A 14,332-nucleotide genomic window follows, 5' to 3' on the forward strand; every position below is an offset into this window, starting at 1 on the left:
AGACAATTTTATTTATAACAGATTGAAAACTGAAGCGCAAGTCACTTTTAAAAAAGTGGAGAAGACATGCAAAACACAAGTATATATAGGACTACGACTAATTTCTGTTTTACTCAAAAGGAGATGATGTCCTTACCTGGGAAAGCTAAATCAAGATAGGCGGTTTAATTACTGCTTGGATTCTGTTTTTCATAATATATATAAATATTTTTTTTTTTTAAGTTTACTTCCTAAAAATATTTTTATTTTATTTTATTACCTAATATTTTTAAACTTTTACTTTTAGTATTTGTCGTTGGTCTAAGTCCATTGAGTGATAATGTAAAATTTTGTTAGCTTGATCTATTATCACTTAATTGATAATATTGATAATATGACATTTTATTAGTTTATCATATCATAACTTAATGGATTAAGACTGTGATTAACGACATCAAAAGTAAAATTTTGAAAATGTCAAACCTGAAATTAGAAAAAGAGATATATTGTATATATGAAAATATATTTATGTCGACTTTATAAAATAAAATTAAGTTTAACATGATTGCAAGAAAAATATTTTTTTATATTTATAAGGTGAATTAGATGGTTAAAATAGAAGGAAAAGAGAAAAAAATTACCATTCTACTAATAAGAGAAAAGAGAAAAGAAAATTTATCAATTTCTCCTACTAATAAAACTATCGCCCCAAATAATAAAATTATCATTCTAACAAAATTAACATAATTTGTAATCCGATAAAAAGAAACATAACCATTTGTACGCAGTTTAGTGTTGTATTCAATAACATAATCAGTTGTGGACACTCATTTAAACTAAAGAATAAAAGAAAAATTCAAAGGATCGTATACTTACAATATTCAATTTGTATCTTACTTGATAATAATGCACATCTTTCTCAGTTTCTCAATTAATAAAATAAAGCGAGATATATACGTTGCACTAACAATGTGTTTGGTTTTACATTGTCAAATTAATTTCGAGTTTAGAATTGATTTTAAAAACATTTATTTTTGCATATTTGATTTTTAAGCTGTAGAATCATTTGAATTTTTAGAGCCTAATAAATCAACAGGATAAAGAGGGAGGGAGAGTGAGATTTACTTTTTTAAGAAAATTGTTTATAATGTATTTAAAATATTAATTTAGTGAGTGTAAGTTTACTTTAATTTAATTTTAAAGAAATAATTGTTTTAAAAAGTACATAATAAAAATATTTTTTTATTAATTTATCATTCTTAATATTGAGCTAAATGTTTTAGTTTCATTTTAAAAATAACTACTCTTTAAAATTTGAATGCTTTTTTTTTCTTAGAACATTGTTTGGATGTGGTTCAAAATGAAAATGCACCTTAAAAATAACTACTCTTTGATATTTTACTTTCATTGTTTGAATGCTTTTTTTTTTTTTTTTTCTTAGAGCATTTTAAAAATATCCTTTTTTTTTCTTTTGCGTGGGATGAACTGGTGAGTGCTGAATCTGCTGATTCAAATTTCAAAGTTGGCACGATCACCAAATTAAACAAAAACCTGAGAAGTTCGTGTCATGTTACGCAGCACACTTAAAGCTTGATTCTACAGAGTTCCGAATCCCGACGTAAGCTGAAAAACACACGAATTGGTTCTTATTCATATTCAGAAAAACCAATTTTTGAGGAACGATGAATAGTTCATCGCCGGCCCACTCTTCACTATCGACGACGGCGGTTGTAGGCGGCGGTGGTGGTGGCGGCGGCAGCAGCAACGCCACTGTTTCCATTGACGATTTTCATCTCCCGTGTGATCCCATCTCGTCGCAAGAGCGTAAAGACGAGGCCATGCTAGGTGCACTTCATTCAATTTACTTCCTTTGTTGTGATTTTCATTCAAAATTGAAACTTTGCGGTCATTTCACAATTGGCATGAATATGATGATACCCTATTAGTTATTAGGGTGAAGTTCATCTAAGGGTCATTTTAATATTATTTGATTTAAGTCTCCTTAATCTTAAGTTTACTTCCTTCTGTTGCACTTTTTTAGCATTGCAATTACTGAGATTCATGAGCTACTCTGAATTATTGTTCATGGCTAATTGATTTAATCGTTCAATATTGATTATTTGTTTTTTGTTTTTGTATGTTCTCATTTGGGGTTTCTCGGGTTTGAACTAATATGTAGTCTTAAATTGCATTCGGGTTAGGATTTATATCAGCGAGGGCTTTTTTTTTTTTAAATTGGCAAATGTCAGTTTATTAGTTTTGTTAGAAATGTCAGTGTGAGATTCGAGCCCACAATCTCTTCTTTCCTTCTCCCTTCACCCTTAAGCCCCCCTTCCCAACCATCAAGCTAAACTAATATCTCCTCAGCGAGGGCTTTCTCGCCTGGTTTCTTGTGTTGATTCACTATGTCTTGCTTTTGAAAAGGAAAAAAAGGGTAAGAAAAAAACTTTGGTTTACTCAGAGTGCATCATCTTTATATGTAGCTTTGGATTTATAATTATAATGAATTCTGTTGTCTGTTCTTGCTGAACTTACACATGAAGCATTCATTTTGATATTCTGCTATCTATTTTGCAGTTTTAAAATCAGATCTCATGGCTGCACTCAACAAGGAGGTTAAATCATTGGTTGAAGATAACTGGAAGTTTGAAGGGCCACGTTCGCGGATCCACCTCGTATCACATCGAGGTGGTTTGTATATTAATCACTTAATGATCTCTCTTTTTATGATATCTTCTGAGTTTCTTAGAATATTTTAGAAAACTATTTTGGTACTTTTTGGTTTCAGTTGATTAAAACATGTGACCCTAAATCTTATTTGATCCTTGCATTAAGTTAATTGATGCTACCTACTTCAGTTGATGGCTTGATGCTCAGATCCTTGATTTCATCATGGTGTGAAATATCAGTATTTGTGTGTGTTTTCCCATGATATGTATGCAATTATACATTTGGCATCATAAGGGAAGCTCACTCAAGGTTCCCCACCCTGTTAGATTAGGGAGGATACATGTGCACAGCCTTAATTCAAGGTGGAGAGGCTGTTTCCATGAACCTGTGACTTCTGACTCACAAGGTAGCAACCTTACTGTTGTGCCTAGGCTTGCCCTTGGCCTTGATATTAAAAAAATGTATACTCTCTGAATCCTAAATCACATTTATAATCATCAACTCAGGGATTTTTCACAACCCCCTGGTTTTTAGCTTATTTTTGTATGCTTTTGCCTATTCCTTCACTTTATTTGATGAACATATGAACAAACAGAACTCAACTGAGTGCCTTTGGCTCTACCAACTAATATATTTATTATATGATCTAGTAATGAATTCTTGAAAGCAGTTACTTTCTTGGTACATGGTTGAAATCTGGTTTGGATTATAGATGGTTGTCTACATGTGCTGTGATATTTACTTAAAACTCATCTGTTCATATCAAAATTCTGTGCAATAAAAACTTTTGATGGGAATCTGATAATAACTGTCATGACTCATGAGTACTCACTAGTTGTTAGAACTGAGTCCAAACAAAAATCTGTAGCAGGAAAGAGTTTGGGTTTGCAGGTTTATTATAGGAAGAGGAAAGGGTCAAAAAGTTGTAACAAACACTTAGAGGGATAGGAGAGTTAGTTAGTTCTGTTATTTGGAGAGAGTTAGTTAGTTCTGTTATTTGGAGAATTATAACTCCTATAAATAAGAGTCCTCTCTTCAGTAAGAGGGGGATTGGAAATATACAGTTACTGGGCTATTGCCAGTGTAAACGGAGAAAGCTCCTTTGGAGGTATACTCGTATACCTTGGCTCTTGGTTTGTTCTCTCTATTTCAGCAATAAGAAAGCTATTCCAGTTTTTCCCCGTTGTGTGTGATTTTCTCTTGTGGGTTCTATTTTTCCTACTTTAGAAAGAAGTTCCTAATACTAGTCATGTATTATTAGATTTAAGTGTAATAATAACGGCCAGTTAAGGATAGAAGTTGGGACTTGGGAGCAGTAAAGGATTATTAGAATATGTGATAGAAAATAGCTTGTCTTGCATTAGTTGTTCAGTATTAGTTCTGTATTAGAATTTGAAGCTCCCTTTAGAAAGTTTTTCATAGAAAATAACCCCGATGACAGTTATGTATTAGGGTATAGTTGCTAGTCCGGGTGTGTAATTAAGAAAAGGTTAATGTTATTTGTAGTTTGTGGACAGAGAACATTCTCTACAAGAATCTTTTATCTATGGAACAACAATTGTATTGCAATATCGTGTGTGATTTCTGTTTTGAATTATATTTTATTAGTTTATGTTTATCAATTGGTGTTCTATCAGCTTTCAAGTTTGGTTTGCATGTTTACGATAACATTGCATTTTCACTATGCCCTGCCTTTTCCTTATTTGCTGATTTCTTTGACATAAGTAGAATGGTATGTAGTAAGTATAGCTCTTTTTATGGTCCTCACATCATGGTTTGCCTGGTTGAGCATTAGTTTCCTTTGTTTCTGTCGAACATTCTGCTGCAGGTGGTCATCTCTATAGGCCCACAGAAATTTCAAAGAATTGGAATTTGACTCCACCAAAATAGTTTGCACACTCACCTCGTAGCACTGTGCTTCTATTGTGACATGATTATGGTTGTTATCTGCAGATAAGAACTGTTATGCCTATTTTTTTTTTTCCCATGGTAGAAAACATAGCTGTTACTCTACATCTTCTGGTGACATGTAGGTCTGAAAGGGCATGAAGATTGCAAATGAAGGTTCTTTCCATGCAAGATTGTTAGTCACATTTTCTGTTAGTCTTTCTAGTCTGGATTGAGAAGCTGGTGTTTTTTAATATTTATGTGATATTATTGCTCTAATTTTGAGGGATCAATGATTAATTGCAATTGATTGTTACAAAACTGAAGGTATTTTAATGTTCAAGTTGGGGATATTGGATTCAGAAAGAAAAGATTAATATTACAAGTGGCTCACGAAGTCACTCGAGTTATTGGTGGGTGAACTTGAGTTACTATTTGCTGATAAGATCTCTTTTTTCCTTTTTTTGATTGAAAATAATTAGCAATATTATATTAACTTTTCTTTTTTTGTGGTGGGGTCTGTTTTTAGAGCATGTCATAAGGAACAAAATAAACATTTAGTACTCGTTTATTTGCTTAAATAAGAAAGTATTAATCTATTTTAAATTTTAAGATATATATTTATCAGTTTTGCTAATAAGATCTCTTTTTTCAATCATGTTTTTTTTTTATCCATAAGATTCAAATTTGAGATCGAATCTAGTATTATTTGGAGCAATTGTTAGTAAATATCGTATTTTATAAAATGGTTCTTTTTTATATCTTGTTAATTTTTTATTATAAATTGTTGAATGATTGTTGTGTCTTTAATACGTCAGTTAACACATTTGACACTCAAAATAAAGATCTTAAATTTAGTGTCTAGTTTTTTAACCATTAAGTGAAGTAATCCTGAACTTTGGTTGCCTTTATTTCTTCAAATTCATTACTTATAAAGAACATGGAGCAGATATTTTAGGGGGAGCACATCTCTTCCATACAGCAACGAGGCCAACGGAAATTTGGAATGTCCGATTAAAATTTGTTAGATGGGGTTCTTTTGCCTGCATCAGCACGTAGGAAGTTTTCAAATGTACTGATGTTCTTATTTCTAACTTTAAGCCAAAAGATTATTCCTGCCTGCTTCAAAAATCCAACTCTATTCACGATGGTCTGAAAATTATGGCCGAAGACTAAGATAAAAGCTCAAAACAAAGGTTGAGAATCAGATAGAAAGAAAAATCAAAATCTAGTGAACTTGACCCCGAAGAACATAATCTCCAAGCCCTGTACTGGAACAGCAACAGTTTCTACCCACAAAAGGGTGGTGAAGAAGCTCTAAAACTGTTGCTCTCTTTCTCCAATTCTTCTCAAGACACCTCCTCACAAAATTTTGAAACTCTGGCGATGCTTTTTCTGGCATCTCCAGCTTCTCACCAAAGCAAATTGCACACATCAAAGTTGCCCAATCTGGTCTCTGCCCTGGACCGATCAACGGAAAATAACCCAAAAAGCATTCCAACATCACCACTCCCGTTGCCCACACATCTCCTGCAAACTCGTCTGCATTTTCACCACCCCATCTATCCGGATCAATCCTTTCCGGGCTCATATAGGCACATGTTCCTGCATTGGAGTCGCTTACCTCAAACTTTCCTTCCACTACATGACTTACTCCAAAATCAGCAATCTTCACCTCACCCTTGTCATTCACAAGTAAGTTTGAGGGTTTAATATCTCTATGGACGATGTGCATGCCATGCAGATAGTTAAGTCCTTCCAAAACACGCTTAGCCAACACCGAGATCACCTCCTCTGGCAGCCTGTGGTGTTCTTGCAACACATCGTGCAACGATCCTCCTTCCATGTATTCCATGACAAAGCCAATGTCACCCTCACTGCAGTTGTCATTGTCAAAAACTGCATGACACCTTACTATATACGGCGAATTCACTCGTTTTAGAATCTCGGCCTCGAGGATGCCAATGCCATTCTCATTCAAGCGTAAGACCTTCAATGCATAAAAGGAACGGTTCTTCGTGTGATAAACTTTGTAGACTATGCCGCCATTGCCATGGCCAAGAACTGCTAGTTTCTCAAGGTCTGAAAGGTCCTTGATGATGCCTGGAGAAGAATCTACATGGGAAAATGGGGATGGCAGCACTGCTGGTATGTGTGTTTGAAATGGAAAATCTGAATGTGGTTTTGGTAAGGAAAGCATTAGAGCTTGTTTGTGTCTCCTCTCTCTGATAACCAATGTCATTTACCTTGTTCACACTTGAAAACACTCTCAGCCTAAACAGAAATGTAATATATAGATATGGGGTTCAAAGAGAGAACAAAATTAATTAAAGAAAGCCACGTGCTTGACTATGAACTTTGGCTAATAAGAGTGATGACAAGTGTTTAGTGATGAACCCGAAATTGATGGACAGGTGAGATTTTGGTGGTGACATCAGAGCGTATCTTATCGCTTCATGGTTGTGATAATTGTTGTTTTTTTTTTATTTATCTTTTGTTTTTAACAATGTACTTGAATTCAGTTATTATCCAAATTTAGGTAAGTAAAATCTCAAATTCCATGGTTCTCGTTAAATCTACAACCCTGGGGTGTTTGTTAGAGACATTATTATTAAAAGGGAATGATGCTGCGATAGTGGAGAATGCCTATAATCAAGTGGTAAGCATCCAAAGAAGTGACACAACCCGAAATTATATAACAAGTCAGATCCATCAATCAGATTTTTCGGATCACAATCCTTACATTAAGGCAAAACCATGAGTTTTCACTCAACATTAACACATTTTATTTGCATATATATAACAGTAACACCAAGAAGTGCAAAGGTTAGTATGCTAGGTAAAAAAGAAAACGAAAACAATAGTTGTACATAATTTTTTGATGAAGGTAATTAAATTTTCACTCACTACATGATATTGTCTTTGTAAGTTTTTTTTAGAAGGTATTGTCTTTGTAAGTTGAGGAGTACTAGTAATACTCTCTCAACTGTTAATTAAGATTTATTAAAAATTAAAAAAAATCAGGATTGAAATAAAAAGTGAGACCATTCTTGATTAGCTATAAAATAAGAAGATTCTATGAGAATAAGAAAAAAAATAGAATTGTGAATGTCATATTACATGCGGGAATAAGAAGAATTGAATATTTATAAATAATATTTTTAATACACTGAATCAAATCAACAGTTATTTATACATTATTCAAGTTTTTGAGAAATTATTAGATCAGCTAACAAAAAACTTGTTGAAATATTGTGTACCATTCTAGAAAAAACAAACTTGTCTCAATCATAATATAGAACTCATTTGATAGCGAGGATAAACAATATAAGAGTTACGTTATTCTATCTTATTTCAATTACATTATAAATTTAATTTAAATATACTATTAATGTACAAAAAATTATACAAGCTTCTAATAGAAATTCACTCTATTCCTCCATCATCCTATTCACTAAGAGGTAGATGATTTCTATTGGGCATTTGTGTAAAAAAGCTTTACCCTAACTTTGCATTTAAATTTAAATCTTGCATTATTTGATGAATCAGTATATAGAAATAGAAATAATAGTGCGTTGATTATGTAATTTTTTACTATCATCGAATCAGATCACAAATAGTGTGTATGATAAACTTGTTAAATTTTATAATATTTACCTTAAAATTTAAGATAATTATTTTAAAAAATAATAAAATTATTATAAGAGTTAATTTGTGATTAAATGAGATTATAAACTTCTTAACACGTTAGAATAAGGACTACTTACTCAAGTTATACCAATAACAATTCTGGATTAGTTGATAATATAAAAACTTTTACCGCATATACCGGTTAAACTCTATATAGAATAGGACAATTTTTCTTAATATTATCAATCTTAACAGTCCAACTAGTCCTTGTGAAAAATGTGCTTAGAATTCTTCATACACTAGATGTCTTCTTTCTTGAAAAGAATCTTTTGCCTAATTCACCGAAAACCTCGTAACGGAGACTGATTTTAAAAGAGACTGAAAGATTCTAATAGGAAAAAAAGTGAGAAATATATTAAAAATTAGTGTTAAAATTATATTTAATGTTTTTTTACTCAAAAAATTATATTAATGTTAAAAAATAAACATTTTTAATTCATTTTAAACAATTAACTCATTTTTCTAAATAGTCTTCTATAGTTTTCCTTAATTATCGTCATTCAAATCTTATTTAGTCTTACAAATAAATTCTTTATTATTTTTCCCTACCTATATTGAAAATCATATTTGCCTCTAACACTAAATATCTCATGAAATATCTTAGCGTTTACATACTTTTATTTAATCTCAATTAGTTCTTTATCATTTTTGCCCTTTAATTTTTTCTGTTCAATTTAATTCACTAACTTTGCACCGTTTAACAAGTTTATCTTTTATTTTAGCACAGAGTAATGGAGTTACATAAACTTGTTGAATAATGTAAAGTCAAGAACACTACATTGAAAAATAAATTAGAAAATCAAAACAAAAAATAATAAGAGGCAGCAGCATGTCAGCAACCATTCCCATCTCAATACACTGTTTATTTCATTCTTCCCCTCATTCTATGTGATGAACCTCTCGGCATTGTTTAAATATCTTATGGATGGAATAAAATGAAAATGATGGAACTAAATTACTATACTACTGTTTGAATATTTTATTGCGTAATAGAACTTTTCATTTCATTAAAGCAAACAGAATGGTAAGGAGATTGCTTGACAAACAATAAAATAGTTCTACCATATACCCAAATTAGGGGGTAAGAGCATTGGATAAAAAGAAATGGAATAAATTCCATCAAGTTCAATTCCATCATGTTATGAACAATTTCAACAATGGTGACTAATATCATTCAATTTCATTTCCTTCTATTTTCCATCAGTTGAAACATAACCTCGGAAAGGACAAAATAAAATTGACGAAGAAGCAAACAGCCTGCAGCTTAACATCGTACCACTGCTGTCCATTGTTGCCGCCCTTGTTCAGAAAGCAAATCTTCCAATGTGCATTTTTCAGACGCCTTGAGCAGTCAATCATCACCCAACATGTTCTCTTTTTCCCCTCATCAAGGAAACTTGAAAATTGGGAAAGAACCGAATCGTTCACATATAACTCAACTTGACAGATTGCCTATAACATTGGAAAAACTGATCTTGTGATCACAAACACTTCCTGAGGATGCCATGACAAGGCCATAAGTTCATAACTTGTTTTCAACACGAAGTCGAATGAAAAATCAATGTAAATGCACGTGTGAGAAAGTTGGATTTAGCCTTGGTATGCACAACAAACTAAAAAAAGCCATTGAAGACCAAATGAAAAACATTGTCTTTTTCAGTGACCAAGTGGGAGTGTAATTACTAATTATATATTATAGACATCACTTCAGTCATGTATTGTTTGGGTCAGGGACTACCTCAGACAATATGAAGATTAATCATATATCATAGATATCAAACTCTTTTTGCATCGGAAGAAAGAAGACCCATCTGCTCTGTAAGGTGATCCATATGTTGAGTTTTGCCCCATCCATTTTCCATTGGTTGGACCTCATTCCCTTTGGATGCTTCAGCCACATTGGTATCGATATCCTCTGGAACTGAAGTTTGCAAAATTTCATCCCAAATAGGATTGGCTAACAAATCATCAATGTCTGCATCAGGTGAAATACCTTCGAAATCAATGGGAAATGACCCACCAGCCCCCAATGAAGAATCCATGTATCCCTCATCTGTCTCAGTTGCCATATAATTTTCTTCAGGAATATCAAGAATATTTCCTGTCACCATCTCTGTTATTGGAGGAAGATCAGGGATCATTACATCTGCTTGAGACACAGGGATAGAAGGTGGATCATGTGCTCCATCTTTCATAACTTTTTCAGAAGCTACTGCTTGTGGTACAGATAAAATTTCAGGTTTAACGGTTGAGGGGACATGCCCTTGAGTCCCAGTTGCAGCTGGAACATGTGAAGACTGCACCGAAGCTGGAGAGACCTCTTTAAGAGTTACTCCAGAAGTCCAGCCTGAAGAGCTGCTACTGTCCATTCCACTGGAAGATGATGAAGCATCACCAATCACGTAGTTATCAGAATTTTTATTCAAAGATTCTACACAAGAAGTATCCCATTTCATGATCTGCCTAAGCATTGCTTTTGCTGCTTCATTCACCATAGGTTGATATTTAATAATTTGTCCATCTGGAGTAGCAGCATGCTCTGTTTCAGCCATACCTTCCTGTTTAAGCCGACGCTTTTTGTTGACTTCAGTTATGCGCCTATTGCTGTCATTTTGCTGTTGTACAAACTGAGCAAAGAAGCCAGGGCTCTGGACAGCTTTGGCAAGGAATGACATCATTTGCTGCTGTCGTTGCTCCATTCCCTGAAGGCGCTGAACCATTGTTTGCAGCTGGTTATCAGTGGTCTGTTGCTGCTGCCTCAACCTCACAAGCTCTTGCATGAGCACATTCTTATCTCTTTTAAGCCTCTCAACCTCTTCCTCAAGCCCAAACTTCCCAACTTCTACACATGCCCCTACCGATGAACTCTGTCCATGCGGTTGCTGAGGCTGTTGATGATTTTGACCATGGGCAGGTTTTCGTCGTGTAATACTCCTAAGCAAGTGCTTTTGACCCTTCAAAAAACCCTCATTTGCAAATTCCCAGCGATCTGGATCAACCTTCCTGAAACCCTGTATAATGATAATGAATTGATGACGTTAGAAAAGGAAAAAAGAAAAGACAGGACAGAGGTCAACACACTCTGAAAAGGCACACAACTTGAGTTGTTATATAAAACACTAAAGTATGCAATAATATAGCACATGAGGGTTGTGCAACAACATAGCACAAGATCGCAAGAAAGTCTAGCTATGGATAAAAATCTAACTTTGATCATGGTCAAGCGGATTTTCTCTACAAGAGCAACTGGAACCAACCTTGCAATGAAAGCTGTAATGTTATGCACTCAAGTCTCAACCCAGGTTCAGTTAGGGGATAATCTATGATGCAGATGTTTTACCAATCCCACAGAGGATATTCATCGGTTTTACAATCAAGGAGTGTACTGCTTATTTACTCTGACAGACTAGTCAATAAATAAAAAAAATCCCATATCCACCAATTAGGCTGGGGACAGTCTCAGGCACACATTTGTGCTTTGTGGGAAACTAGGAATACAACAGGTCTACCACCATGACAATTGATCAATTCCACAACATAGTTGCAAAGTTTGGACAATCTTCCTAAATGCAATCAATTATCAAGCAGTGCTGCCTCGTCGTTTACAAACCCTAATCCTTATGCCATCTTTACCGGTCTTCCTATAAAAATTGAAAAACACATATAACACTCATTGTATTGACAACAACACTATTTATCAAGTATCAAAAAGATTCCGTTTCACAAAATTTAAGTGTCTATGCAGAACACACAAACGGATTCTCTCACAGCAAAGAGCATGTAACTGTATAAAAAAAATAACAGCAAACCAGTGTACGAAATCATAACATCTTCACCCGCAAGAATCTTCTTGTAGATCCCCAAATCCTTTTTACAACAATTTGTTAGGTATAGACTTCATAATCCAACACAAAATATGACATCCGATATACAATACATCAATAAACTAGTAATCAAACAACTGATTAACCTGAGAGATGCTTTGTTTGTCAAATTTTTCCCTCTTCTGCTTCACCTAGTTACTGAGACACAACGCAGGATGATAAGATATCAAAACTAAAAATTCACAAGCTGCCACTATTTTCATACACGGCAACAAATCCACAAATCTCATCCCACAATACCACTCCTCCATATATCATATCAAAACACATAGTTAGAAAGATCATGCTTTTGAATCATACTTACACTGACACACAACACATAATAAAAATCAAACACCTATCATTAACATAGTGAAGAGGGAAACATACGTAAGTGTTTAACTGTCTAACGAAGCTGGAGAAGTTGTTGTGTTTGAAGTATTTGGGCAAAAGGTCTCTGGCAAACTGCGGAGGGTCCCACACGATGAAGCTGTTGTTCGTTGCGCTCCACGACACGATCGCGTCGGTGGAAGGGTCCTCCACCATGTCGTAGGTCTTGCTCAGAAAAGGCGGCGGCGCGTTCGCGTTCGGAATCGGCGCCGCCGGAGTGGACCCGCCGCCGTCCATGTCGGGGAAATGAATTTAATAGGAAAAGAAAAAGCGTAATTACTAATTAGGGAATGGGTGGCATTGTTGTTGGGAAAAGGGAAACCCTAAGTTGTTGGAGAAGAATGGGAAATTAATTAGATTGTGGCTTTGAACAGAGAGAGAGGGGAAATGGATTGAATTAAAGGTTGTGGTCACCCTCTTTGGGTTGCGCCTTGCTCGAATTACCTACACTTTTAGCATCCTCCCAAACAAATAAAACAATGGACGGTTGTCACGTCAAGTAGAAATACATAAATTAATTAATAATTAAGTAGACTGAGGTCTCAATGATTTAAAGAATAATTTAAGAAAAATGCTACTTTCACATTCTCTAACACATTTTTTTATTTGTTGAAATTTATTAAATATCATCAAAATTAATATGTTTCATATTTTATTTAATGATTTTTTTTATTTAATAGTTTTTAATAAATTTTACGGATAGAAGAGAATTTATGTATAAGAAATAATGTGTTGTTAATATTTCTTATAATTATAAAAATATTATGTGGTATTTCAATTCGTTCTTTTTTTTATTAGATGAAAAATTTGTTTAACTATTTAATAAATCAATTTTTTTTAATAACTCTTAGTATTTTTTTAAATGCTAGCTTTCAGTATCTAGTTTTTTATATTTTTTTTATTTTTATTCTCAATATATTTATTTATTTTCTTAATTATTCTTTTTAAATAAATCATAATTTATTATTTTCCTATCATTTTATACATTTCAACTACTCCAATGACAGATTTTATTGAACATCTATAATTTAATAAGTTAATTTTTTAGTACCAACTAGCTTTCTAACTTCTAGTTAATTTTGTAGCTAATTTTATCGAATACCATCAATTTATACATATAGTTGATAAAAAAATTATTACTATATTATTGATACGAAATATTAACCATATGATTGTTACATTTGGTGGAGTTATCTCCTCTGAATCACATGTTCTTCTTCTCATCTACATGACTTGAGCTCTCAGACCTTGCTTAAGAGGATGAGTGAAGTGTCACTTAGATCAACAATTTGTTGATAAATTTAATATTATTGACTAAAGTTCTTAATTTTTAACTTGTAGGATATATATAATGGTGTAACAACCCATTGTATTTACATGCACCAAGAACAAACATGTTTAGTGGAAATTGATAATTTTATGTTTGATTCTCTCATGTATAATTTTTTCTTAGACCAACAACAATCACATATTGCAAGTGTGATTAATATCTAATTCAGTAAGTTAAAAGATACTCGTGATTACTAACTTTGAACAAACATAAAGTTCCTATTTTTTGTGAAATGATTAAAAGATCTTATATCTGAAGTTAAATTTTCATCAAAACTAATTAATGTTTAATATTAATATAATACTTCCTCTAAACTCTTATATAATTAAAAAAAAGTCTTTATGTGTTGTACTTAAATATAAACAAATCTAAATAATTTTGTCCTATTTAATGTTATCATTCCTAAAACACTTTTTATTTAATTCTAATTTTATATTCAATGACTTTTTTTATTCATGATAATAAATTCCAATCAATAACATTTTAGAAATAATTTTATTTTTTACTTAAGATTAATAAAATT

General features: G+C 33.0%; 3 protein-coding genes across 10 annotated transcripts; 1 reads left to right on the top strand and 2 right to left on the bottom strand.

Annotated features, from left to right (window-relative positions):
• The first annotated feature begins 1,406 nt into the window (after positions 1-1,406).
• On the top strand, positions 1,407-4,815 carry LOC100812279 (protein SAMBA). Of its 6 annotated transcripts, none has more exons than XM_003516951.5 (4): positions 1,407-1,824; positions 2,557-2,670; positions 4,478-4,588; positions 4,683-4,815. In XM_003516951.5, the coding sequence occupies exons 1-3, from the start codon at positions 1,662-1,664 to the stop codon at positions 4,537-4,539; spliced, it is 339 nt and encodes a 112-aa protein (XP_003516999.1). In that variant the 5' UTR covers positions 1,407-1,661; the 3' UTR covers positions 4,540-4,588; positions 4,683-4,815. The 6 variants fall into 6 exon arrangements, 5 of the variants coding, with proteins under 5 accessions (XP_003516999.1, XP_006572967.1, XP_040874381.1 ...); XM_014766792.3 differs by having other exon boundaries at positions 1,409-1,824; positions 2,557-2,667; XR_005892657.1 differs by having other exon boundaries at positions 1,408-1,824; positions 2,557-4,588; positions 4,683-4,720.
• An 894-nt stretch (positions 4,816-5,709) lies between these two features.
• On the bottom strand, positions 5,710-7,085 carry LOC100817973 (mitogen-activated protein kinase kinase 10). The gene has a single exon (XM_003517624.5). The coding sequence runs from the start codon at positions 6,776-6,778 to the stop codon at positions 5,765-5,767; it is 1,014 nt and encodes a 337-aa protein (XP_003517672.1). The 5' UTR covers positions 6,779-7,085; the 3' UTR covers positions 5,710-5,764.
• Positions 7,086-9,263: 2,178 nt separating this feature from the next.
• HSF-02 (heat stress transcription factor 2) lies at positions 9,264-12,966 on the bottom strand. Of its 3 annotated transcripts, none has more exons than XM_014766924.3 (3): positions 12,480-12,966; positions 9,965-11,237; positions 9,286-9,720 (listed from the first exon to the last, which is right to left on the bottom strand). In XM_014766924.3, the coding sequence occupies exons 1-2, from the start codon at positions 12,714-12,716 to the stop codon at positions 10,002-10,004; spliced, it is 1,473 nt and encodes a 490-aa protein (XP_014622410.1). In that variant the 5' UTR covers positions 12,717-12,966; the 3' UTR covers positions 9,286-9,720; positions 9,965-10,001. The 3 variants fall into 3 exon arrangements, with proteins under 3 accessions (NP_001340351.1, XP_014622410.1, XP_040861390.1); XM_041005456.1 differs by having other exon boundaries at positions 9,286-9,678; positions 12,480-12,959; NM_001353422.1 differs by having other exon boundaries at positions 9,264-11,237; positions 12,480-12,962.
• Between the last annotated feature and the right edge of the window lie 1,366 nt (positions 12,967-14,332).

Source organism: Glycine max, chromosome 1, assembly GCF_000004515.6.
Source record: "Glycine max cultivar Williams 82 chromosome 1, Glycine_max_v4.0, whole genome shotgun sequence".
NCBI classification, from domain to species: Eukaryota; Viridiplantae; Streptophyta; class Magnoliopsida; order Fabales; family Fabaceae; genus Glycine; species Glycine max.

Excerpts from the sequence above, each read along its gene's own strand:
- LOC100812279 (XM_041018447.1), top strand. The coding sequence starts at position 1,662 with ATGAATAGTTCATCGCCGGCCCACTCTTCACTATCGACGACGGCGGTT. Across the intron at positions 1,825-2,556 it reads TAAAGACGAGGCCATGCTAG|TTTTAAAATCAGATCTCATG; the intron begins GTGCACTTCATT and ends TCTATTTTGCAG.
- LOC100817973 (XM_003517624.5), bottom strand. The coding sequence starts at position 6,778 with ATGACATTGGTTATCAGAGAGAGGAGACACAAACAAGCTCTAATGCTT.
- HSF-02 (NM_001353422.1), bottom strand. The coding sequence starts at position 12,716 with ATGGACGGCGGCGGGTCCACTCCGGCGGCGCCGATTCCGAACGCGAAC. Across the intron at positions 11,238-12,479 it reads TTAGACAGTTAAACACTTAC|GGTTTCAGGAAGGTTGATCC; the intron begins GTATGTTTCCCT and ends ATCATTATACAG.